Source organism: Urocampus carinirostris, chromosome 1, assembly GCF_059441175.1.
Source record: "Urocampus carinirostris isolate Australia breed hairy pipefish chromosome 1, RoL_Ucar_1.0, whole genome shotgun sequence".
In the NCBI taxonomy this organism is placed as follows: Eukaryota; Metazoa; Chordata; class Actinopteri; order Syngnathiformes; family Syngnathidae; genus Urocampus; species Urocampus carinirostris.
The window spans coordinates 5,783,054-5,810,991 of record NC_142349.1 but is presented as its reverse complement, the minus strand read 5'-3'; the positions used below and the strand labels follow the sequence as shown (position 1 = coordinate 5,810,991).

Here is a 27,938-nt window from a genome sequence, read left to right as displayed (position 1 = left end):
AAGCAGTTTATGTACAACTCTGACTGCAATGTAAATAAGGCACAGAAAGACACTGGCAGAAAAAAGGCAAGGCAACTGTGTAGCGAATCAGAATGTAGAACACAATGCACGATCAAAATTTGTGATGTAACAAATCTGTGATGTAGAAAACCACAATGCAGCAAGGGATTACAGTACAGTCCGACTTAGGGCTGCAATGATTAGTCGAGCTGTCGACAAAAATTGATAACAGAAATAGTCAGCAATGAATTTTATTGTCGACTACTGTCTATTGTCAACTACTGTCGCTAGACATATTTTTCCGACAGTTTTGGCATCTCGACATGAATTTCATCTCTGCTGATAGTCACTCATGTACAATAGCATCTCTGTCTACTCAAGCAGTCAGATGAACATACAGAAAGGGCGTCGTCAACATCAAGTATGCGTACCAAGAGTTTGGGAGTAATTTAGCCTGAATACGGTGAATAAAAACACCTCCAGCAAAGTTTGCAAAGCAGACCTAGCGTATCCTAGCAGTAGCTTGGTGATAGACGGACATTTTAAGAGCATGTCGGACAGTTGGACGAAACAAAGACAGACTCACTTCGGCCAGATTCCAGTTACATTACAGTGAATACGGTTCTGATGACACGTATTGTACTTTTTATACACGTATATTTCGCAACAAAAAGAAGAGTTTGAGTGTTATGCCAGACTATGCCTCATGAACGTATGCATGCAGTCCAAATAACAAACATCAGTTGTTAATTGTTAACGGGTTTTACCTCTCTGAAGGTGGCTCCTGGGGACCTGGAGATCTTGTAGAGGGCATAGATGGGTATACAGACGACTGAGGAAAGTGCCATTGAAAAGCCAATGGCCAAAGACCAACTGGGATACACATAGTCATTATATGTGATAGGTTTGTACTGGATCACTGTGAAGATCAGGATGCACTGTGAGGATAAAAGAGATGCACTGAATAACTAATGTGAGTGCAACGTCGCTGCAGAAAACATGACAAATATACAATCTTAGGCAAATTCAACAATTTGGTGCAGTATTAAGCTGTAGCCCTCAACAACATCGGAAGGATAGTGTTAGGAGTGGTAGGCTACCTTCCCCCAGAGTGCCAACCGGGTTTGGATCTGGGCATAGGTATGTCCAATCACTGCACACCATTTCTTACTGTCCTAGCTCTTTATAATTACTGTCTAGACAGCACAGAGGGCTGGGTCATTGCATTTTCTACTGCCAAGCCATGTTTGTTTTTTCACTTTCTAGTTTCTTGTTAGGATATTTTGTTAGTAGTTTAATTCCCAATGTTTGTTTGTTATTTTGTCCCTTGGATTTACATTACCGGTTTCTGTCTTTGTTCCAGGTTTGGATAACATTTCAGATTTGGTTTTGTCAGGACATTTTGTTGTTTTGTGAACAAATGTTTGTTTCTTGCATTGTACCTCCTTTTGATATTAAATACCATCCCCATTTTTTATCACACCTGCTCCTGATTCCCTTTAATTTGGGTCCACCACGAAAAAAAATGTCCTACAATGAGAAGTATTATCCAAAGAAAAGTCTTTTCCTTAACGACTATTACCTTATATCGTGTTCTGTTTATTTTGGAAGACTGTTTTGTTTTTTCTCCTCTTAGATTAGATCTCAAACTTGTTTGCGTTTATTTGAACATTGTGGCAAAACAGGTTTTATCTCTGTTTAACAATATCTCTGGTGAGAACAAAATATTTTCCTTTTGTACTTGGGTGGTTTGTATCACTTGCTTAAAGAGAGCAGTTCTCAGTCTATGACAAAGAGGAAAGACATTCCTAAAAACTGACCAGCAATCCCCATCAATGTCTTTTAATTGTTGGCCAAGAAGCTTAGTGAACACAAACTGTAAGTGTGGCTGGAAAATTCTGATAGTAGTCCCATGCATTCATTTGCCAGTCAGAAAGATTAGTACGAGAAGTTAGGAAATAGGAAACAATGTGGAACAGCTTAGCTTGAAATGTAGGTCATAGTCTTTAAATGCACTAGTGATATGGTGGAAGACCTTTGGTTTGCTGTGAGTGTTTTACTTACCGATATAATGACAGGCGAGATAAACCTCCAACAGACTTTGAAGAAGAGTGGGGGAGGAAAACCTAACATCATCTCCACATCTTTAAAGTAGTTCTGGTGACCTGGATTAAAAAACAAATGTAAAGATATGATTTGTGCAAACTCTAGCTCCAAGTTCGCAAAATATGGTTTAAAATAAAAAGGTTTCACTCAATTTAATAGTGATTACCATTGAAAAAGTATGGAATCTTATATATTAGGGGTTTAAAAAGTAGCTTTAGTTGGAGCTAAAGACAAAGGAGCATTTATAGCGCATTTGATTATGCCAAATCGAGAAATTTAATGGGCAATCCTATATGTTAAACTATAAATATTTTGATATTCACCAGAAAATAGAAATCATTTGTCAGAGGTCACAAAAATGAATTTCCATAATAGCTAAGCCAACCATTGAAAAATATTGAAAACAAGTACTGGGCCACCAATTCCTCAGTAATCCACACTATATATCCAATCTTTAAAAAAGTCATTTCAATCCCACATGCACAATGTAAACTTAAAGAACACCTCTACAACTCCTTACCATAGACATACATGATGCAGACACACATAATGCAGGAAATGATGACCAACGAGAAACTAGCAGCGTAGTTATCCATCAGGAGCAACCAGTAGATTCCCGCCTGCAGACATAAGCAAAAGAAATAAAGGGCTCATTTTATTTCTCATTGAACAGAATGCAAGCATGAAAAAGGGGCCCGTGGTTAAAAATTTGAGAAGAGTGTGGAGGACATATGTTTCGGTAGAACCCAACTCAATATTGATATGTGTGTTATCTTGGCTGAATTTCGCCTCAAATCGCTTGTATGAAAGCAGATCAACATCAGCCCAGCCCAATTACTCTGGTGATTTATTCTCTACAGCTAGCCTGACTAGGCTGACAACTATACTAGGATTATGCCCATAGATGCATCTGGCACTATTACTGTCACACGTTTGAAAAAATTAATAGGTTTTATTGCGTCTTTTTGGACTTTCTTCTAAGTTGCATTATTTTAACTATTACGCATTCAAATTTACATTTAGGCTATACTGTAGAGTCATTTTATTAAACTCTGTTGACTGTACAATTGCAGCAGTCGTTTTATAACCACAGTTTTATTGTTATGCCGATTAAGAATGCTTGTCAAATGGCCAAATAGCCATTAGAGCTTTGATGAATATGTATATTATAGCTGTTTTTGCAAAGATGGTATCAATTAAGTTTTTGACAAGGGCAATATAGTATGTATAGGTCATATTCCATATTATCTGTTCACTCATCAAAGAGAGAGAAGCTTGTTCTTTATGAAGGATCGATGAAATAAACCCAAAAGAAGGAAAATAAAACATAGGCCTAAATTTAGAACTGGCTAACGTGCAACCCATTAAGCCTGCCAGATCATTTAGATTGGAATTCTTTATTCCACTTGTATTATGACATATGGGCTGAAGTTGAGCATACTCCACCCTCATTGGCTAGAAACGCAGAAATTTAGTTTTATTCATCCGTGACGGGATCCTTCAAGGGCTGTGATCCGCGCTTTGAACATAACAGTTGCATGGCCCAAGAGGCAAGTAGTCCTGCTACTACTCGAAGTACAGCTTCAAATGTCCTGTTCATTCTCAGCCAAATCTCACATTCACCACACCCCTCCCCTACAAAATATGTTCTCCTTGGATCTACACAGTTCACGTAAGCCATCCTCTTTTACTTCGAAACAGTGAATTCCTCCAAAAGGTGAGATATTTTCATGCCTGAGAACGCATTACAGTTTTGAGGGATACAAAGCATGTTTGTTTTGGCCTCACCTGAGTTGTTAGTGGGACTCCCAGCAAGAAACCAACCACTGCTACGGAGAGTGTCACCACAGTCTTGTTTTTGATGATCCAGTCTGTGCCGATCTCATCAACGATTGCCGTCACCAGTGTCTCCAACAAACAGAACTACAAAAAAACAAAAAAACAAAGGAGTGGGAAAGGAGCAGTCGAGCTAGTATTCATTTTCTTTGATCCGATGATGAATCATATGAGGAAATGAAAAGCTGGATAAATCAAGTGCCCACACACAACACAGTGTGTGATTGTGAATTAAGTGTTCAGGGTTTTTGGTGCTTTGTTGAAGGGCACTATGACAGTAATAGTCACAATTGAGAAAGGCATCCCGACAACAATCTGTTGCTAAAGTAGATAAACATGATTTAACACGGAACCTTTACCTCAGACACAAATGTATGACATAAAGGTTATGTTCCAATTCCTACACTTAAAAATTAACCTGTTGTTTATTTTTATTGTTTTGGCACCTACTAGGTGCGCGTCCACATAACCATTACTCATTTGAGGAAGCCTATTTCAGTACCCTATTTGAACCATGTGTTATATTTAGGCTCAATCTGATGAGTCCCCCTTTGACTGAATTTTACACCGTATTCTCGAAAAAGTGCGTCTACAATTGAGGATAAAGGTGTGTGAATCATTCGCAAAGCATAGGGTAAATTGGTAAAGTGAGGGACTCAAGAAGAGGTGGGTAGAGTAGCCAAAGATTTTACTGAAGTAAAAGTACTGTTACTTCAGAATAATATTACTCAAGTAGAAGTAAAAATAGTCATCCAAATACTTATTTGAGTAAAAGACCAGGTACTTTTTTTACCTGGTGAATAATTATTCCAGTATCTGTAGCAACGTCGTATTATTTTTATTTTTTTAAACAACCAATCAGATCATCAAATTATCGAACAAAATTCTTTTATCGATTTTTGTCCATCCAATCAACAAACATCCCCTTTAATTTAAAAGTAGATTAAAATAATCAACATAAATTTAAGTGCTTTAATAAACAATCAAATATGATGAAATGAAATGATCTGCATTTATATAGCGCTTTTCAAGTCAATGATTTCCCAAAGGGCTTAACAATGTGCTCCACATTTCCCAATAGCGGCCTTGCAGCCATGTAAGGCGCTAACCTGCTTATTGGGGGTGTTAGGGGTTCAGTGTCTTACCCAAGGACACTTCGACATGTAACACGGACGAGCCGGGATTCGAACTGGGATCCCTTGATCCCAAGACGAGCGCTCTACCTCCTGAGCTACTGCCGCCCCTTAAAATAAAATTAGTCTAAATGAAAAAAATCAATTAAGCACATGTAGCACCAAGTAGCACAATTAAAGCCCCAATACCTATCTTAACAGGCACCGTTTTTAAAGGGAACATGCTTTTGATGAGAGGCCAATGGGGCTCCTCCTCTTCTGTGTTTTAATAGTGGGTATTGTTGTTAAGCGACATTTTCGATCTGTTTTATCCTTAAACAACATTTCTCTCGCTGAAATTGAATATGGTCACGTGACGAGGCTGCTACGTTTGATTGGTTATACATGGTAGAACCTGGAGGAGCTCGGCATCAAAATAAATGCGCCGCCTTAGCGGAGATAGACAGACGTGGAGGGGATTTATTGAGTAACGAAGTAACGACTTAAATGTTGCCTAATGAATCGGTGTAAAAGTACCGTTTTTTCTTCACAAGTTTACTCGAGTAAGAGTAAAAGTGTAGGGATTTAAAAATACTAGAAGTATGAAATTTCCCAAAACCTACTCAAATAAATGTAACCCAGTAAATGTACTCCGTTACTACCCACCTCTGGACACAAGTCCCTTTTTACAAAGTCAGCCAGGGAGTCCCTAGCTTTACCTTAACCACACCTTTCAGCATTACCAATCAGTTGGACGCAATTGCGGGAGGGACTGAACCAATTACATGTATTGTGCTATGGAGGGTAATTCCTACAGAAGTCGCTGCAAGACAAGGAAAAGCAAAATCTTCTAGTCTGGTGCATGCTTATTGCTTTTACAAGTGAAACATTACAGTTTATTGTTGTATCACCTTCTAATGTTACATAAAAAGAAATGAGTAATTGTCGTATATGACACGTCATAAAGGCATCCATGCAGTTGATTTTGGGCAAGAAAAAATCAAGTGGGGCAGCCTACAGCAATGAGCATTGGAGAGGCTATTGGAACCATTTTGAATACATTTTAGTGGATGCAGAACATACATCTGCGCTCTGAAGTGCCAAAGAAAAGGAATATGTGTAACGGGTGTAATAATAACTTTTGTTTTGTTGAAATTCCTGATGAAATGTGTGTATAGTCTGTGTATGCAATGATGAAGCCAACAGCGCTATCTGCTGGTATGGGGTAAGGTAAAGTTAGGTGATTCTGATTTAATGACCAAAATCCGGATATTGTTAGCAGTCTCAAGCGCACTGCTAACGGTAAGCCACGATGTTTTGGTGCTCAGCAAAAAGTTTAAACTCATCTCATCTCATCTCATCAGCCGTACCGCTTATCCTCATTAGGGTCGCGGGGGGGCTGGAGCCCATCCCAGCCATCTCCGGGCAGTGGGCAGGGGACACCCTGAACTGGTTGCCAGCCAATCGCAGGGCACACAGGGACAGACAACTCATTCGCTCATTCACACCTAGGGACAATTTGGACCGGCCAATTCACCTGAAATGCATGTTTTTGGAACGTGGGAGGAAACCGGAGTGCCCGGAGGAAACCCACGCAAGCACGGGGAGAACATACAAACTCCGCACAGGAAGTCTGAAGCTGGATTTGAACCCACGACAGGTTCCCATGACATGAACTGTGCCGCACAAGCGCTAACCACTGCGCCGCCGTTTAAACTCAACTGGCAAATTTTGCAACATACGCAGTAATATAACTGATGTTGTCAAGCTGTTTAGATGTATTTTAATTTTGTTTCTGTTCTCATTTATGTTACTTTTGCCGTACTTTGTACTGAAATGCTAATTTCCCTCATAGATGTTGAAAGCTAACGAAGGTGCTAATCACATGCTGTGTGTATGTTTTGTCACTCATTGCAGGTAAATTGTTCCCGTTTTTACACCCGTTATTGTAATTATATTTCTATGTTCACAAATATATAAAAAAGCATGATGTTGGTTAAAATTCATATAAAAAAATATGTCGAGTTGAATTCATTGTAAAAGCTAAAACCACTATACGATCACTTGTTAAAAGTATCTTGTTAAAATGTATGCAAAAATGATTGTGATTGTTGATTTTCTGAAATGTATTTCGTGTCAACTGAAAGGGAAACTATTTGAAATGTTCAGAGCAGTCTCCAGCGCGTTGCTCACAATGTTGGGAACCAGCAGATGTGCTAATCACATGGTGTGTGTATGTTGTGTTGCTCATTGCAGTAATTGAAATAAAAGCCTCATCATCCAGTCCAGCCTGAATGTGGATCCTTGGTGGGACGGGTACACCCCGGTTACATATGTATGATATCCTACATCCGTGCGAGGCTGACTCCACCAGAAGACCTCCCATAGAACTAAACGAAATGAACGTGGGAGTTTTACTTCCATACCAGAGTTCTGGGGAAAATTCGGGAACCTTTTTGACCCAAAGAGCCATGAAAGCAAAATACCTTATATTTTAAGACAAAATTCAACAAAGCAACCATACCCACTCTCCTCTTTTCCCCCGTTGCATGCGCAACGGACGTGTGTAAATGCATGCTTCATTTTGATTTGATTTTGGGATGTAATCAACCCGCCATTCGTAAGTACTTTAGTTGCCTAAAAATATTATTCTTATGACCTACTAAAATAATATATAACAATAATTTATATCATAACGTGCCTTTGATGTCAGCGTAATGAGTTTTGAATTTAAAAGTTTTCGTTTTTTGCTTCTCCGAACATGCTTTGTTATTTGTTTGTTGGTCTCTCTCTCTCTCTCTCTCTCTCTTTCTCTCTCTCTCTCTCTCCCTCATTCCCACTCTCTCCCTCTTATCTTGCTCTCGCTCTCACAGTTAAGATCGATGAGGCTCATATTGATCATTATTTTCAGAAATAATTATTTCGACACAAGGCACAAGCAGAGTTTTCTTGTAAAATGTCACAAAAGACTGCAAATGAGAAGGATAGGGATGTATTTAGGGAAGTGTGCTATGTGTGCAGAAATCCGCCCAACCCTACAGCTCACCAAATTAAATTGCTCTGCGTGCTTGGCTGGTATTTTCGAGCGTTAACAGTTTGTTCAGTGGGTTTTCATCATTTCGTCACATCACATCATTTAGTCAACAGTGAACGCAGATTGTTTAATGAGCATCCAGGAGGGATTCCTTAGGGAAGTACAGCCAAAACTGGTCTGTATGTGGAGCATCGTAAGTATAAAGCTGAGTTGAAAGATTAGCCCTATAGCTTTTTGGACCGAACGGCCATTTTATTGTTGCTTCGGCTGCGCATACGCTAAAAATAAAAGTCGCAGAGAAGATTACTATGGCCCTTGTTTTATCTCCAGCCAGATGTACTCATGAAAAGAGCTTGTGAGCCATACATTCCCGACCCCCATTATAAAAGAAAATGCCAACGCATACATTTGCCTTCAAACATTACCTGAGTTCCCAATCCAAGAAGGATTAACATGAAGAAGAAGAGAAGAGACCATAGTGGAGAAATGGGCAACAGAGTGAGGGCTTCTGGGTAAGCCACAAACGCGAGTCCCGGGCCATGGTCAGCCACATCTGACACGGGGACGTTGAGGTGGTGTGCCATGAAGCCCAGGATGGAGAAGATGACAAAGCCGGCATAGACGCTGGTGGCACAGTTGGTTATGCTGATGATGATGCTGTCTCTGTGCATGCAAAAACAGGATGAATGAAGTTAATCGTTTGGTGAAAAATAGAAAGTTAATTGAGGGTGAAAATATCAAAACTCTTCACCTTTTTGAGTCTATATATGGTGTATAAGAAGTACACACACCTGCTCAAATGTCGGAATTTTGTGATTTTTTGAATTTGAAGACAAATTGAAGACAAAAAATAGAAACTGTCATAAAATATTGAAAGTAGCTACTGTGTCTCATGTCAAATTTAAATGACCTGTTAATGAATAGTTCATTATAACCTTACGGTACATGTTGCTACCTGGTCATCCTGGAAGGGGGATTACCACTTGTGAGGCCCCTTCTCAAGGTTTCTTATTTTTAGTTTTTTTTTTAGTTTTTCTTTGCCCGCATGTTGGTTTAAGATCAGGGGATAGTGTCATTGTAATGTGTGCAGTCCTTTGAGACATTTTGACTTGACTTGAGTTGACTTGAGCACTCAAACTCAATTGAGTTTGGGGCCACTGGAGCTACAGTAGTACACCATCCGTTTCCAACAGCACAATTGGCGACCAGAACTATATTGATAACTGACTGTACCATTAAAGGTACTCTTCTAGTTTAGTTTTCAATATATTTGAAAGAGCATTTAAGCCCTTCATTAAAAAGAGGGGATGAAAGGAAATGAAAAATGGACAGTGCCCCCGTGACAGAACGATCATGACGGTAATTAACAGGTGTGATTGGAAATAACAAGCTTATAAATAAGTTGTGCTTATTTGTTGATGAAATGAATTACCACGGCACATTTTCTACATTTTAACAATATTGGTGTCACTCTGGTCCCTGGAGTCTCTTTGTAAACTCACGGCTCACGGATCACTAAAGCGCCAGGGTCGTCAGGAGACCACTTTCTGTAGTGTGTCAGCCTGGCTGTGCCCATCCCTCTCTAGGCTTATTTTGGGGGACGGGGTTTCCTCTCCAATACGAAACACATAATACTGGTTTCCATGTTTGAAAAATCCTCCTGCTCTGACTCAGATAAAGCACCTCCATCAACTGGTCGCTGTTGTTTTTCAGTGTAAAGCGTCATCCTGCTTTTAATAGATGAGCCGGACCTCGGCAATGACGGGCAACTGTTTATTGGGAAAAAATACTGATAGTGGATCCTAATATACTGAGGGGAAACTACTTTGTTTAGAAACTGAGTACTGTATTACATTCTACAATACGCATTGCATCCATATGGGGTTTTCATATTTTTGTTGAAATTAAGCTTTGTGTTTGAGCACGGTATGTCCTTTGTTTACAGTATGTGACACATTAAAGGCACAGGTTCACAGTTTACTGGATGCCTTAACCAAAATGTATCCAAAGTACGGCCCAGGGGCCAGTCAGGGCCCTGCGAACAAACCTCTCACTAGCCTCTGTCGCAACACCACGTGGTTCCTACTCCCCCATAAAAAACATTTTTTCATAAAGCCAATAAAACCAACATACAAAAACATTACTAAATGTATTCATATTGTGTTTATATTATTTATCAAGAAAAAAGGCAACAGTAGTTTTTCACTATAAAATGCAAATGCTGGTTAAATAAAAACCTAATTCCTTGCCCTTTTGCCTTATAAGTGAGACATTTGATCGAATTTAGTGCTTTAAGGTGCTGTCATCAACTTGAAATTTGGCTACTCTCTGCCGCCATCTCCTGGCTTAGATCTATCATCGCAGCCTCAGTCAGCGTGTTCCTTTTTTTCTTGTTTTCTTTTTTTCCCCAACAAATATAATTCTTATTAATGACAAAATGAAAATTGGGTTTAAGATATTTTACTGCTAATTAGGGCCTTATTTTTAGAATAAAGAACTGGATGCGTTTTAACTCTTTTTACTATTGTGGTTGGTTGGGGCACCATTTCCTGTAGTGAGTCCTGGGCTAGTACAGCCTGGTGGCTCCCATCCCTGTCCAGGCCAACCGGTCTCAAACCGGGGACCCTTCGCGTGTTAGGCGAAGGAGGTAACCACTGCACTACAGAAACATATTTTCAGACTACACTAACAAAAGAACCGGACAAACCGCTCCACCGGGGATGCCATCTCCTCTGCGCTTCACCTGAGCCTGACACACCTAGAGGAGAAGAACACCCATGTGCGGATGCTGTTCCTGGACTTCAGTTCAGCATTCAACACCATCATCCCACAACACCTGGTAGACAAAATGAGACTCCTGGGTTTCAACACCCCCCTGCGGAACTGGCTGTTAGACTTCCTCACTGACAGACCCCAGTCAGTGCGGATTGGTCAGAACATCTCCGGTGTCATCACCCTCAGCACGGGCTCCCCCCAAGGCTGTGTCCTGAGCCCCTTGCTGTTCACCCTGATGACACGACTGCGTCCCTAGGTCAGCCACAAACCACATCGTGAAGTTTGCGGACGACACAACAGTGGTGGGGCTCATCAGGGATGACAAAGACCTGGCCTACAGAGAGAAGGTGGAGCAGTTGGTGGGCTGGTGCAGGAACAACAGCCTGGTCCTGAATGCTGGCAAAACTAAAGAGATCATTATCGACTACAGGAAAAACCAGCCCAAACATGCCCCACTTCTCATCAACAACAAGGCTGTGGAGGTTGTCAGCAACATCAAGTTCCTAGGGGTGCACATTACAAACAAACTCACCTGGTCCGTGAACACTGCATCACTGGTAAAGAGGGCACAGCAGCGCCTGTACTTCCTGCGGAGGATGAGGAGAGCCCACCTGCCCCCACCCTCCTTCAACACATTCTACAGGGGCACCATAGTGAGTATCCTGACCAGCTGTATCTCTGTGTGGTGTGGAGGCTGCAGCGCTTCCGACTGGGGTAGTGTGAGGAGGGTGACGAGGACAGCAGAGAAAATTATCCGGACTTCTCTCCCCTCCATTCAGGACATTGGCCAGAAGCGCTGCCTATCCCAAGCTAAGAACATTATCAGGGACCCCTTTCACCCCCATCATGGACTTTTCACTCTGCTAGCCTCTGGGAAGAGGTACTGCAGTGTGAGGTGCACATCTCTTTCTCTGCACTATTGTACTTACAGTGTTATTGTTACAGTGTTATTGTTACTGTTTACCTGACTGGTTTACCTGACTGCCCATTTTGCACATCTGGTTAGCTGTTCCTCTTGCACTATTTGCACTACTGTAAAATACTATACATAGCCATAATTATTTAGTATATTATTAGTACTCAATACTCCAACTCAATACAACATTTTATTTATATTTGTACATTCAAGGAAAGTGTGCAGGTCAGATGTATCGACATTTCGTTCTGTATACACGTGTACTAGAATGACAATAAAGTAGATCTGAATCTGAATCTGAGAATCTGAAAAACATCACAAACGAGCACTCCACCCCTGCTTGACCCATATGCAAAATTTTGAATCCGATGGAGCCCATGTTTCAAAAGGTTTGCCCACCCCTGATCCAAACAATACAGACCAACTATTGTGACAAGTTCACATTTCAAATTTTTGGGGGAAATGTCATATGTCATGTCATGTACACCCCTGAGGAAAAGCACCATCTGGATTGCTTTCAGTTAAAGGCCAGCATATGCGATGGTGTGGGGTCGAGTAGTGCTCGTGGCATCCAGCACATCTGTGTACATAGAAGCGCTGGAGCAACATGCTGACGTCCAAACAAATTCCGGTGCTTGGAAGTCAGTGTTGCAGCACGAAAGTCATTATTTTCATTCTAAATATTTCACCTCAGCATTGATTCACATTCCTTGAGTGGTGGGCCGTCATGGCCAGCAAGGCCCTCTAAAAATATCTGAATAATGCGATTTTGATTATATTTTGTTCATAAACACTTAAAAAATAATCACAACTTGTCTGTCAGCTTTGTTTTATTGTTACCCCCCTGGTTGGGCTGCTTCCAGATTTGTGCTTTCATATTTAAGCATTTGAGCAATCACAATTTAGCCATTACTTGACTTAACTATGGTCAGAAATCCACTCTGAGACCTTCACAATAAACTTTGCAGGTACTGAAGCATAACAACAGTGTTAATAAAGCTGTTGGTTTAACCAATAAGAATTCGAGTTGGCTGGGCCTGTGCTTGCTCGTGTGCCATGGGATATGTCATTGGCCAGAGGGCAGTGAAAAATGTCCACTCTCCTGTTGAACCGACCTTTTCAGCCCTAAATCAAATACAAACATATGCCCAGAAATACGACAGGGCAGGCTTGCCATTCAGCATTAGCTTTGATGGCAAAAGAAAAGAACTTCTTGATGGAACTGAAAAACACTGAATCTGTACAATATTTAAATATTTTTGAGAGAAGAAAGGAAAATTGATTTTGTTCATCAATAAAATAGATTGTTGGTGAGTAAAATATGGTTGTATTCCTTAATATGTGCAATTTCATGTGGTTATAATGGATACTTTTAATACGTGTCACAGCTGCTGCTAAAGTAAATGTTTTATAGCCATAGAATATTTATCGAGGGTTGCATTAATTCAGCCTACAAAAGACCTAGGGGTGAAATGCACAGCCCTGCATCCCTCATGCCATCACCAGCAAGGGGAAATTAGTGGGGTTGCTGCTGTCCACTGGAAGGTGATTTGGGCATGAATGTAGTTTTGTGCACACCCAACCTTAAAGAAGAAGAGCTCAGGGGAGTAAATTATGTCCTCCCCTTTATTGCTCTTTCTTTCAATTAACTCCCATTCACTTGGTGTCCATTGCAGTAACTTGACACAACAATCGGCAATGCACCTGCTTCGTTACCCTATTCCAAATTTTCAGAGACCTCTTCATCATTTCTACCTTGTCTCCCTTATGGAATTTCAAAGTTTTGCTAGCTTTCATTTTCCTCCTTAATCTCTTTGTGCTAAGCTAACTATTGCAAATAAAATAATGTTTAATCAGAACCACACAAACACGCACAAGCCATAAACACTTTGCCACTTCCTCACGGATGTCACACACAGTGGTTCTGTAACAGATCCAATTTTTCTGTTCCCAGGCAGGCTGCGGCATAAAAAGAATGCTAAATCCACTAACCATGGGGGGAAAAAAAGCCTTATATTTGGCATTGAATGCGTTAACGTTTTTTTTTGAAAGTTGAGTGACTGCAGTTTACACCTGAACCAACTCATCACACTATACAAACTCAAGTGGAAGTTATGAAATATATATAATTTTAGTGTAATTGTCATACATGTTTGAAATGGCCAAAATCACAAACAATTATTGATTGATTGAAATATTTGGATTTGCCTTTATGTGCTGTTTCATGATTCATGCTAGAGATTCTTTATTGCGTGTCTGAATGAAATTGGCTCCATTTGGCGTCTAGAGAACTTCATCTTGTTAAATCTGCAGTACCTTAGCAGGAACATACGCAGCAGGCTCAAATGACGGGCTTTCGTCCGTCAGCGACGTCACAAGACTTTTAAAAGTAAGCACCAGCGACCAACTCCCTCTCTTTCTTCGATCGGGGGCCCAAGCAGGCGAGGGAGCCATTCGGCTCTCTTTGTCTACATTTTCTTTTGATCAATAATTCTTATCAAAACAAATGACTTGCAAAATTAGTAACTTAAAAGTAAAATAAAAATTATGTATCAGTGTGTCCCTTCAGAATAACATAAGATTTGATATTGACATCAAGAAATACATGAAACTAAACCCTAATTCTTGTATAAGACATCAGCAGTATGTAGGTAAGTCTTTAAAAATATACTATAGAAGCTCTTTTACTTACTATACATATTAAACCGAGAGGTCATTGACATCTTGACAAAAGACAGTTTTCTTGGGGTGCGCCTTATAATCTGGTCTGCCTTACAGTGTGGAAAATACTATAGTCTTGCGTTAATTCTCATTGTAATTAATTGAAAGCACCTGAAACAATTGTTGTGGAACTTGTTGTACGACGCCATCGTGATAAGTCCGCCCCAAGCACACCCCAGGGAGTAGAAAATTTGGGATGCGGCATCTCCCCACACCTACAAAAGCAACAACAAAACAGTAACCACAAAGGAAAATGCATTGACTTCGAACAGTGTGCGTGTTTGTTTTTTAAATTTTTATGACAAAATGTATTTAGAAAATTTGACATGCCAGTTGAGATACTCGACTAATGTTTCAATGAAATTTATTATCACAAAGTTTTACAAACTTTACTTTTGGTAATTACTGTATTTTCTGCACTATAAGGCGCACCTAAAAGCCTTTATTTTTTTAAAAGCTGACCATGCGCCTTATAATACAGTGCGCCTTATATATGGATCAATATTAAGTCGCAAAGTCTTGCAACTAAGGCAAGCAGCCGCCGACTAGATTTTCCCCCGAAGGCGAGGTAGTCTGCGGTGCATGCTGGGATTTATATACCGGCGTTTCATTTCCTAACCAATGTGTCAATCATCATTTGAATCGGTCACTATTGGCTAAAGTGTTTCGGAGGTAAACGGGGCGGATCCTTTTTATCATTTACAGGCTCGCATAGGCTAAAGGGGCGAAACAAAGCCTGCAATTGGCCGAAAAAGATGAATGTGAATCACACGTTGGGTTGCACTACAGCATAAAGAAAACATGTTTTACTATTCTGTATTTGTAAATATTTTACTCTACTGGATTTACTACACTCACGGTTGTAAGAAGACCATGGTTATGTATCATTATTGAACGTGATGGCTGCAAGAGAAGTTAGGTGAGCTATGCGGCTTTATATTTTCCCGGTATCTTGTTTTAGAACGATCTTGATGTTACTGTGATGAGTCTATTTTTAAACTAAATTCAATTCAAATTGTTTATTGTCATATGCACAGTAAAGAACCCCATTTCCCTGCACAATAAAATTCTTACTTTGCTGTCCACACAGTTGCCAGCAAAAAATAAAATGGAAACTAAGAAATGTTTGGCATCTCTTGAATCCCAAGACTTTAAACTTCCGAATGATATTTGGAACGATGCATTTGAGTGGTTGGTGACATCGTCGAACACTGTTTCCGTACATGTCTGAGACACGTATTTGCTTCTTTGCAAGCTTTCGGAATGTTAAGGGGGTAATAAGTTTGACTGAACTATCTGACTGTTTTGTCGACGTTTCCATTGTAGCGCCTTATAAACCGGTGCGCCTTATGTATGGAAAATATAGGACCAAAAACTATTTTTTGGGGGTGCGCCCTATAACCCGGTGCGCCTTATAGAGCGGAAAATACAGTGTTTTTAAAGTGTTTTTTATCAAATACAACAGTCTGGGCCTAAAGTGTTTGCCCTGAAAACGTAAATTTAAAAATAAGACCAATAAACAAATAAACCCTAGACATAAAACAAATAAATATATTTAATTACAGATGAATCATTAAGACTCGAATTATGTCGATGATAAAAAAACAAACACTGGCGTTGCCCTTGTATAAATACTACAGTACTCATTTGTGGCCTCAATTTGATTATGATCTCGCATTAGGCAAATGCTTTCACGTGTACTTGTTAATTTACGAACATGTTTTAAGCAATGAACCCCAAAATAAATGTGATGTTTTAATTAGTTTTAATTAGTAAGAAATGTATCGAACATCTAACGAGTAAAGGTATTGGTGTCAATTTGAAGTATTTTATTTTATAATTCTTGCACTCTTTTTATACATATTAACTCTTCTCTAAGTCATAGTAATATATTTTTTAGCGTAACAAACAACAGTGACCGTCAGCCAGGGGAGGCAGGTGAGGCTGATGAGTCATCCTGGGAAATATAAAATGTATTAAATGGTTAAATCCATTTTTACGTTTTTTTTTTTTCTTATTTAACTTCACATTTTTTTTTCTTGTTCCAAAATGCTGAATGTACACATAATATTGTGAATATTATAAAAACAATTAGTATGTAACTTTTTTTACTGTGCTGAATGAGTGTCTGAAATTTAGAGTGAGGTACGCAGTTACCTTGCCCCTTGGCAGAGGGCGATAATGAGACCAAAGATTCTGATTTGGCGCACACCTCAGGCCCAAACAATAGAGTTTTTTTATAGTGCATTGTTACATTTTTATATGACCACCTTTAAATACGAGAATTTCGATACACAAGTTGTTTTTGTAAGACAAATCTTGCTCCTACTACATCAGAAAATACAGGTCACAAGCATTCCCAGAGGCTACCACTATAGACAGCTTGCCTCTTGTGACTGTTTACCGCCAGCATCAGCTTGTTTCAGTTTGCACGTGCAAATACTACCAGCAAAAGAAATGTGCATTTTTTTGTGCGCGCGTTGTTTAAAGTTACAGTTACTTTAAATGTACAGTGAGTGCTTATGTATTATTAACAGTCTCTCAATCTCTTTCAACCTCAGCCAATCGCCTCAGCCGATAAACTTTACAAACACAACACGGCGCCTATTTACTCATAGCAAGACAGACTATGTCAAATACCGCAACAGTATTAGGAATCTACATTGGCGTTGTCGTCTGCTATCACAAACGATCCAGATTAGACCCGGATGGGGCAAAACGAGATTGAACGGCGTACAAAATTTGGAATGATCAAAGGGGGAAAGGTATAAATTAACAGGGATGTGATCTCTTGTCACTCCTCCTTGTAATAAAATGATGAATTAGATATAGGTTACTTCATATTTAAACTAACACGAACCACACCACACGTGATAGAACAAAACCTGTCCCATTAAACTCTGTCAACTCTGCAGTAGAAAATACCTTTGCATCGAGGACCTTCTGCCACTGAGGAGTCAAGTAATACATGATGCCGTTGAGGGCTCCATCCAGCGTAATCCCACGAACAAACAAGATGGTCAAAACAACATAAGGGAACGTGGCCGTGAAGTACACAACCTGCAAATGCAAAACAGCATTTTGTGACGCCAGCCAGACCGCAACAATAATAGCTTCATGGTTTGTACACCTTTTTCATGGCCAAATTCAAGTACTTTTTAAAGACTTTCAAAGGGGTTTTTCCATTTTCTCAAGTACCATTCGAGGAATAAATCACAAGTAATTGTTTTGTTGATAATAAGTGTTGATTAATTGTCGTTATAGTCAATATTATGGAGCCCACCAACACTAAGGATGTAGTTCTGGTCGACGCAAGCAAAGGAAAGTCAATTATTCTAGAGTTTGTTGTTGTTGTCATTTATTATGAATATGCATTACAAGTACTGCAAGGATTCATGATTATTTTCAAACAATTTCTAAAAACCAAAACAAGTAAAATATTTTAAAAAAATAAGGAAGCTACATGAACAAGAAAACAAAAGGAGTAAGAGTTTAACTTGTCTGAGCTAAGCCACTGTGTATATCAACTGGTCCTCTGGGCCGCTAATTTCGTCCATTTATTCGCTGTTATGGAATTGCGTTGTGTGTGAGGGGTAAAAGGTAACATACACAAGCTCCACAAAGAGGCTTGCCCCTTGTAGTGCCAATCAAAAGAACGTCTTTTTGGTTGACTGATTACTAAAATACAATCGCCAATTTGCTGTTTTCCCATTCTTGGTGCTCATTTGAGATGTTACTAATTTCCTGTGAATCCGCTTGTGTTAGACGACATGAATTCCACCATTCTGCCTTGACAATGCTATATTACACTTGTATACAAACACATAACGGGGTCCATAGATTTGCATATAAGATTTTAAATACCGCGTGTGCATTAATATAGACAATTTGTCGCTCTTGAGTTGTGAATATATTTGTGGATGTTTATTTCATGTCAAGTCATGTTAATTCGTCTAAACAATTCATGTCTATAAAATTTTGAGACAAAGACCCTCCCCCGATAAAGGTGTTGAGTAAAAAATATCCAGTAATGTGGAGTTTACATTTTTCGTTGCAGGAAGTTCTTCCCATTACCATTTAACATTGGGAAACACTACCTTGATTTTTTGCATGGCCCATAAGAAATTTTCATAATTAATACATAATCCTTGCACTAATACACATTTCATAGTGCTCTGTTAAGGTGTAATATCCATCTGTCCTTGTGGGAGAACTCTAGAAGCTTCATAGGACAATGCAATACAAATTAATGCCAGCTGCCGTGGGAAGAAAAAGTACAATGGCAAAGCATACCATAGGGCAGTGTCAAGTTCATTTTTAAGCAGACTTATTGAGAAACATGGAAACAGGTTACAGGCACCAGAAATCACAAGACTTAAAGTCAAGCTTTTTCAAGGATTTCAAGCACCTGTACGGACCGTGTTACTTGGATCGGGTAAATACTCCTCGTATAGTCCACCCATACATGCTGGTTCTGTCCAAACAACACCTCAATCTGTGAGTCAGTGATCCACGTTGGACTGACCTTTCCAGAGGATTTCACTCCCCTGATGAGACAAAGGAAGACAACGACCCAGGACACAGCCAAACAGCCCAGGATGGGAAGGCGCACTTCTCCAAAGTTCCCGATGTCATCAGAGATGTCCAACACGTAATGTCTGAAATAAAACATTTCGGATGATTTTACAGCATATATATATATATATATATATATATATATATATATATATATATATATATATATATATATATATATATATATCAGTGTTCTCGTTTGCCCGCGTCCCTGCGTCCTAGAAATCAACGTGCGTCCCCGGGACGCAACATTTTTGACACAAAATTGCCATTATTACCCTTTTTTTTAACAAAGATTTACCGCACTCAAGATTACGTCATTGTTGTGGTGCTTGTCGTTGAGTGAAAGAAAGTATGCCTCCGAAAAAAACTGTTAGTATTAGGCGCAAATCAACACAAAATTGTTAATTTTTTCAGTGTCAGTAATAAGTCGAAACACAATGCAGAGAGTCATAACAACGGCATTAATTCAGGCACGAAAAAACGGCGGAGAAATGTTTCAGAAGATTGCGGTGGCAAGGAAAACATGTGTGTTGAAGCTAACGATTCGACAAAAGAAAATAAACAAAGGGAAACTCCTAGCAAGAAAAGGACTTTTCTGCCGAAATTGACTAAATTATATTCCTGGTTACGCTATCAGGAGGATAATAATGGATTGGACCTTGAGAAGGCATTACAACTGTGGCGGGAAGGCAAACCAAACTGAAAAAACTGAAGTGATAACTCCTTTTGTATTACCAATTAACTGAGATGATTAAAACTGCATGAATATATAGACTAATATTTCAGCATTAATATTTTGTATAACGTACAATATTTTTGTAAACTGAAAAATCTGAAGTGGTAACTGCTTTGTGTTACCAATTAACTGTGATGATTAAAACTGAATGAAAATATAGATTAATATAATTATTTCAGCAATATTATTTTGTATAATGTACAATATTGTTGTAAACTAAAAAATCTTGAAGTGATAACTGATTTGTATTACCAATAAACCATGATGATTAAAACTGACTGAATATATAGATTTATATTATATATTTGTCGCCGATTTACAATTTCAACCTTGATAACACTAAATTTTGGGGACCCATAGATCTCTGTTGGGACCCATAGATTTTGGAACATGTGAGTCCCCGGGACACAATATATATATATATATATATATATATATATATATATCTGCTGGTTCGAGAGCGTTCTCCATCCGGGCACTGGTGCTGTGGAATGCTCTTCCCCTTGAGATCCGATCTGCAACCTCAGTGGAAATGTTTAAATCTAAGCTTAAAACTCACTTTTACTCTATAGCATATAAATAACCTACTCTTCTCGTTGGCTCCAGAGCAGCGGAATGTATAATGATATTCGGAAAAATAGTCTGTGTAATATAGTGTAATAATCTGTGAAGCCCTTTGAGACTCTTAGTGATTTAGGGCTATACAAATAAAAATGACTAGACTTGACTTGACTATTGTGTTTAAAATTGCATGTGCACAACACTGGAATAAATAAATATACATTTCGGAGTATATGCCATTCCTATGTTTGCTACATTTGAAACATTGTGGCTTTAAATACGACTTATTCTTTTTTTTTCATGGCGTCTAGCATAAGATTCAAAGTGGTCTTATTTGTCATTAACGTAAAAGGTTAGTGAGGTCTGCAACCTCGGGTATAGTGTTTACAAAGGAAGTTCAAATTTACAAAATGAGTTCAAAGAGGGACAAAGAGAGGGAGGGGAAGAAAGAGAAAGAGGAAAAAAGAGAGGGAGAGATAAAAGGAGAAAGGAAAAAGACAGAGAAAGAGAAGAATAAAGACAGAAAGAAAATAATACATTCAATGAAAGAAAGAGAAAGAAGGACAGAAGGAAAGAAAGAAAGAAAGAAAGAAAGAAAGAAAGAAAGAAAGAAAGAAGGAAAGAAAGAAAGAAAGAAAGAAAGAAAAGAAAGACTCCTTTGAAAGTGGTGCCTAGCTATGCTGACATAAATGGACATATTTAAAACTATAGCTCATTTTTCACTTTTTTCCTGTGCTTTTCTTAGCGTCATCTCACGGGCCAGAATCTGTTACAGGCCCAATCCGGCCCGCGCACTGCAAGTTTGACGACTTCTCATCTGTAAGTATTTGCAAAATAGCCTCAACTGTTATAAGAAATTATAAAAACCAAGCATGAGAGCAAGATAGCAGGAAGTAATTTCCTAATTTACAGCAGATTATTAAGGTGGGCAATATTAGCTACTGTATTTGGATATAATCCCCTTGTATTGTGTGGTCTGCTGAGCAAGATTCTTGATCATTCATGAAACTGTGACTGCGAATTGTCTGGCAGACAATGAGTTCTCAGATGCAGCAGGAATTGCAATTTTATGCAAGCGTGTGTGTACATTTGTGGGGGGTTTATTCATACTGACCCGGCCCTGTTTACATAAATTGCATGTCACTCACGCAATGGCATTTCCAGGAATTTAGTCCACATATTTCAAACAAGTCCTTTGAGGTGCAACATGTGTAACCCGACTTTACGTAACAAATGCACTTTGGACCTCAAACACAACAAACCCCCGTTCAAATACAGGAATTGCTTAACTTAGTTTCTTTGCTTCCACTTGCATTTTTCCCAAACTTCTCTGTATCGGGTGTCTCAATTTGCTAAATTTACTTTGGGGCCTCCAGAATTAAGGTCTAGGTGAAGTCCCGCCGCAAGACAAAATGGAGTGAATGCATACCTGTCAATTTATACATTTTATCCATATTTTATATTATTTTTTTATCATTCAAGATTATGTACGCCATATAATAATTTTTGTACAGAATTTGTTTTTTTGAAAAAAAAAACAAAAAAAACAAAAAAAAACAGTTATCATTTTGCCAATTTCTCCCTTTAATCCTTATCGTCTCGGTCACTAGTAGGAAACGACATTGTCATAGAATGCTTATGAAGATGAAGTCTGTAAAATTCTGCACTGTTACGTCTAATAGGCAACACAAACATGACTGCAACTGGGGAAAGAACTAAGAAGGATGCTGAAATAATTGTTTGTGTTGTTGATTTGGTAGATAAAATATACTGTACATGTTTAGACAAAGTACGGCTTAGTGGTTAGCGCGCAGCCCCGCGGTGCAGAGGTTCAGGGTTCAAGTCAAGGTACCGAAGCCTCCCCGTGGGGTGTTTGCATTTTCTCCCTGTTGGTTTTCCTCCCGCAATCCAAAAACCTGTAAGTCAGGTTAATTGGCCGGTCCAAATTGTCCCTAGGTCTGTATAGGTGAATGGTTGTCTGTCTCTATGTGCCCTGCGACTGGCTGGCAACCAGTTCAGGGTGTCCCCTGCCCACTGCCCAAAGACGGCTGGGATGGGCTCCAGCACCAATGCGACCCTACTTACGATAAAAATCATGTTTGATTTTGTTGTTGCCGGCCGGACTTGTCGTTGCCGGGCTTGTCATTGCTGGACTTGTCATTGCTGGGCTTGTCATTGCTGGGCATTCTACTCAAGCATTCTACTCTGTCCTGCTAATCAAATTAATTGCTTAGGTTTGGGAAGGGTCAGGCTTTAATACCCGTGTGCCTGGGTTGGGTCAGGCTTTATTTTTTTGAGTCTCAGTTTTACCTCTGCGGCACACAGGCTGAAAATGGCCGTTGAGTTTGAGACCCCTACTTTATATGGAGATGCACCAATGACATCCAAGCAGTGATTTCAATACAGCACTTCTTATTCCGGTAAAGAATTGTAAATGGTTCCTTATCAGATGTCTATTTTTACAGAGACTTACTTCCAGTATTCCTCACTGGGGCTAGTCCTCTTGGAGCGATTCACGACCTCGCGGACCCCTTCGACAACAGTGTGCGTGACGTTGGCCATGCTGCTGTTGCCCATGGGCACCACGCCGCTGCAGTCAGGTGTATTCCAGGGGTTGTTGCAGAATGTCCATGGCAATAGGTTAGTCATGGATGAGAAAAAGTAGTAGAAGGCGATGCAGATAACCACATTGTAGTAGATCCCGATGTAAGTGGACACTACCATCATGCCATAGCCAACACCTGCAGGGAAAAAGAGATGAGCTAGTGATGAATGTGGGTTGGACAATAATAAACACAAATAATGTAAATGAAAATAGTCACTTGGGGTGCATTTGAGTGTCAGTGTTGGGCGTAACACGTTACAAAGGATCGCAACTACCGTACTTATCTCAGTAACGAGTACTGTAACGCGTTAATCATAAAATGTTATGACTCAACTGTCATGGTGTACTTCGCTCTGTTTTAGGAACAGAAATTCACTGTATTCTGATCTTTCACCGTCCTTCCTTTACTCACAAAGTAATATTCAACCCTAAATCTGCCAGCATCACAACACTAATTACAACAAATTGAAAGGTTTGGAATGGTTATATCTACCTACATAGTACAACTGAATGCAATTACTGTGGCAGAGTCTCAGGCAGAGTACAAGAGAGCATAATTTCTCCCTACTGATACTCTGATATTCTTCTTAACGTTTATTCTCACATCAAAGCAGTATACAAAACTATAAAATGAAACCCTGAAAGGGAGTGAGTTTATATGAGCATATTTGGTTGTGTGTCACCAGTAGCAAATGGTAGGCAAAATGTGGAGGGGGCGTGGCTTATACAGGAACAAAGAAAGCAATAGGGCAAATGTGTATACATAATTCACGGTAAAAGATTGCAGAATGTTGGTCTTTTTTTAAATGAAAATTTATTTTTGCAATACGCCATGCCAAATGAAAAAAAGGAAACATCTTGGACATTAATCAGAAATGGAAAGGGAAATCTTCGAGTGGTGTGAAGCCCAGAGGCAAAATGGATCTGGAGTGTCTCAGCCATGTTAGTTTGTAAGCTCTCAAGATTGCACAGGCCAATAAATTTTAAGGGTTCACCACTTACGAAGGTTATTGTACATGTTTTCTTCTATTTCTTTTATTATTTGGCATTTTTAAGGAGTTTTAGGGGTTAAGCTTCAGTCTAAGTATATAAGGTAATTTGTAACTGGATATTTACTTTCAGAGTAACGCACTTTTTTAGGGTTTCAGTAGTCCGGGGGTAATACAAATGTTATTTAAACGAAGTAGCTTGAAACTGTAACTTTTTTTTTCAGTAATACGCCCATCGCAGTTGACTTTATATACAGGACTGTGTCGGAATAAATAATATTGTGATAAAGGTCTTTGTTTTCTGCAATACAATAAAAATGTCATACACTTTAGATGTATTATTATTAATCAACTGCAAGTCTTGTTGTTTTTATATAATGGAATATGACACAACCTTAAACATCCCATCTCAAACTATTAGAACAAAAAATGATTGTAATAAGCTGTAAGTGTTTCTCAAGCTTTTTTGAGCCGAGCCACACCGTCCAATAATATGTAAAAAGAATACAATCAAAAAAAAAATTAAAAAAAACAAAACAATGTTTTGAATGTTCAAAGGTTAGGAGATTAAGTTATGCTGATTATTTTATTATCTGTTATGTTTTGGGAGATTAAGTGATTCATGTGCCTTATTTTTATGAATTTATTTTTCAAGTTGGGGAAAAATGGGAAAAGAAAAAAAAATGTAAATTAAATTGTACTTTTGATCAGCAAACCATATTTTTATTGAATACATTACTGTATTTACTCCAACATCACTCTATATCAATTAAGTTTGTGCCTATTGGAATGGATTAGGGAGGGAAACAATCTTGGTTATAAAAGTGCAGTGTAAATAATGTTAATATTTTTCACGTACAACTAAAAAGACACAAGGTCAACATATAATAACTTTGGACTTTGCTACATGACGCTGTTGAGACATCATGTTTTCCCTTCCAGGAATAACATGTTTCACATACATTAACAAACATGAGGGCGAGACCTTTTTTAAAATACAACTTTTCCAAGAATTTGTTTAAACCGGCTTTTCCAAAAATTCAAGTTTGTTGTCCACTAAAAACAATGACCTACAATGGCATAGGTTTTGGGGGAGTAGAAATTATAGAAATAACCTACTCCAATCTCGTCTTAATTATTTGATTGAAAGCGCCAAAATTATTGGACTTTTCAATGGATTTTCAGTCTGGCATTTTTGTTTTTGTGTACAGTCATCCCTCATTTTTCGCAGGGGTTGTGTCCCAAACAGTCCCACGATAGTGAAAACCTGCGAAGTAGAAACATTCATAGATAGATAGATAGATAGATAGATAGATAGATAGATACTTTATTCATCCCTGAAGGGAAATTCACAATTCATCAATTAATTAGATATATTTACATATAATATGTATGACCGTAACAAAATGACATCTATATATCCACTGACACACTGACACAGAATTGCAGTTGAATATATGGTTTTTATTGTCGTTACACCATATTACAACAAAATTGGAGGGCTTCTCCTTTCAGAGTGACAAAATGTGATGTAGAGAGCGGCCTGCTAGCTGCAAGCTAGCATCAGGGATCCTTTGGTTGAGACAGGTTTATTTGATAATTAAAATACAAGAGTCACAAATTTAAAATATCCCGGACCGGATAGCAATCCAATTAGTACCTGATGGTGATCAGCATTTCTGACTTTCCTAATGGTCCAATTTAATTGATTAATTTCTTTTCAATTTAACAAGCGGCTAAAATACTTGCTGTGGCTGTGCCTAGCAGTTTGATTTGGGCAGACACACTCACTTGATGTTGACTGTTTGAAAGCATACACCAGCCTATCACAGTCATGCACAAAGACCGTAAAACCCAGCCAACACACACACCGAGCCCTCGGCGGCCAGTCCCCATGATAGTATTTGCTGTGTGTTGTCTGCTGCAGAACACAATGCACGACGAAAATCCGCAAGGTTTCGAAACCGCAAACAGTAAACCGCGATAGAGCAAGGCATTACTGTATTTGCAAAATTTGTACAATTTTTGGTCTAGTTTTTTGGGTAGTGCAGTTTATTTTGTATGTTACTATTTTTTTAGGTTGAAAACTTGTTGGGATTTTTTTATATCTGATAAGGTTGGGAAGTTCCTTTAAAATTTATAAACACATCACAATTCATGAAATGTTGCAATGTATGATGCAAATGTGTAAACAAATCTATGAACAAAATGTAACATTTAAACAAATTACAAACCTTTGAACATTGGACTAATTTTCCAGACACCCAGACAGCCCTGGCTGGCAAACTGCCCGAAGGACAACTCAAGGAAGAAGAGTGGAATGCCGCAGAACACCAACATGATAAAGTAAGGGAACATGAAGGCACCTGGTAAAAGAGACAAGACACACACAGTTCAGTTGAAAAAATGAACAGCTCAAAATAAATCAAACAGGTAGAAAATAAATGCATGATTAAAAAAAAATACTACTGGCAAAGAAGTCAACCATACACCCTGAAAAAAGTGGGAAAATATCTGTACTCATGGATTATATGCATTTATTGTAGGTGTCCATATAAAAGAGATTTTACACAGAAGCTTGAACATGTTCAACATCCCACACAAAAATAATTCTAGAGACCTCTTTAAAACACAAGTAAAAAATTCCATTTGCACTGCTGCTCAATGCCACTTGATTATTCCATCCTCAGCATCAATATGTTGATCCTGTCAGCAGGAGCTCAAATCAAGGCATCAGCATTAAACTTACATGAACAAAGAACACAAGACAAACTTGTAGAAAAATCTAGTCAATAATAAGGTCGACCTTCTTAGGCATGTCTTAAAACTCGAAAATTTAATGACAGAATGATTTCTTTAAAACTCAACAATCCATTCTTGGGGCCAGCACAGCCTGGCAATCAGCCTACGGTGTCTTGTGCTTATTGCTCAAAGTCAACTAGATTGGGAGCCATTACCCAGTGACCCTCGTGAGTATAAGTGGTTGGAAATTAACTAAAATAAGCGATTTTATTTTGGATTCCACCTCTTTAATGTCTCTTGAAATTGACATGCCTTAGAAAGCTGCTTGTTGTGCTCTAGCAGCACTGTGAGACAGCATCATCTGTGACCCAGATTGTTCAACTAAATTCAAGGTTAGCTAGTTTCATCTTGCCTGTAGAAATAGAAGCAATTTTCTACACCCCTTTATGGGGTGCATTATTGTAAATGCTTCACTAATTTCCAGTAGTACAACATAATATTGAGTACAAATGAAAATCAAAGTTCTACCCCAGAAAGGACTCTCTAAACCTACCTACAGTGGTTATTATAGTTTAGTCTAATATTTAAAGATGCCAGACAGCTAATATTACAAAAGTTTCCCTCAGGTGCTAAAAATGAAATTAAAATGTTTATCAAGCTGTTTTGGAGTAACTGGTAGTTATCCAATTGTGGTCTGAACACTTTGCACAATGTCTGCAATGTAAAGTGTGGATGATTTTAATAATTATTTATTTTCTAAGCCTCAGGCTAATTTCCCACAACTGCATTAAGACAGCTTTTTAGGAAAAATAAAAATGAAAAAAAGGCCGCAGTTTTTGGCTCAAGTTTACAAACGATGTTTTGATTAAGTTTGAGCTTTCTTTGTTGATTTAAGTGCATTAACATAGAAAAGTAAGAAGAGGAGAGCATAGTATTTAGTATTTATCAGTGGTGGGCCGTCAAGGATATCAAGGCCTTCTCTGCTGGCCTAAAAATGAACTGAATCATGTAATGTTAATTATATTTTAAAAATGAATACTAATCAAATTATACCATTTTTTCTGTCAGCTTCCCTTTATTGCTTCTCCCTGGTTGTGCTGCCTTCAGATGTGTGCTTCCATAATTAAGCATTTAAACAGTCACATTTTAACCAAAGGCCTTCACAAAAAATTTGAAGGCCGTGAGGCATATTACATGAGTGTTCAAGAAAGCTGTTGTTTCAGCCAA

At 38.7% G+C, this 27,938-nt stretch overlaps 2 protein-coding genes across 4 annotated transcripts in view; both read right to left on the bottom strand.

The window, feature by feature from the left end:
- Nucleotides 1-27,938, bottom strand: part of lrrc24 (leucine rich repeat containing 24) — a 322,288-nt gene that overhangs the window by 104,987 nt on the left and 189,363 nt on the right. The gene's annotated exons all lie outside the window — the stretch shown is intronic.
- Nucleotides 1-27,938, bottom strand: part of slc6a9 (solute carrier family 6 member 9) — a 70,939-nt gene that overhangs the window by 6,344 nt on the left and 36,657 nt on the right. For all 3 annotated transcript variants that reach the window (XM_088347999.1, XM_088348075.1, XM_088348155.1), the window contains 10 exons: nt 26,204-26,335; nt 22,849-23,116; nt 19,026-19,158; nt 17,426-17,560; nt 14,612-14,715; nt 8,514-8,751; nt 3,895-4,029; nt 2,627-2,726; nt 2,065-2,165; nt 768-938 (listed from right to left, as the gene is read on the bottom strand). In XM_088347999.1, the coding sequence (XP_088204125.1) occupies nt 768-938; nt 2,065-2,165; nt 2,627-2,726; nt 3,895-4,029; nt 8,514-8,751; nt 14,612-14,715; nt 17,426-17,560; nt 19,026-19,158; nt 22,849-23,116; nt 26,204-26,335 (1,517 nt within the window). The remainder of the gene's footprint in view (nt 1-767; nt 939-2,064; nt 2,166-2,626; nt 2,727-3,894; nt 4,030-8,513; nt 8,752-14,611; nt 14,716-17,425; nt 17,561-19,025; nt 19,159-22,848; nt 23,117-26,203; nt 26,336-27,938) is intronic.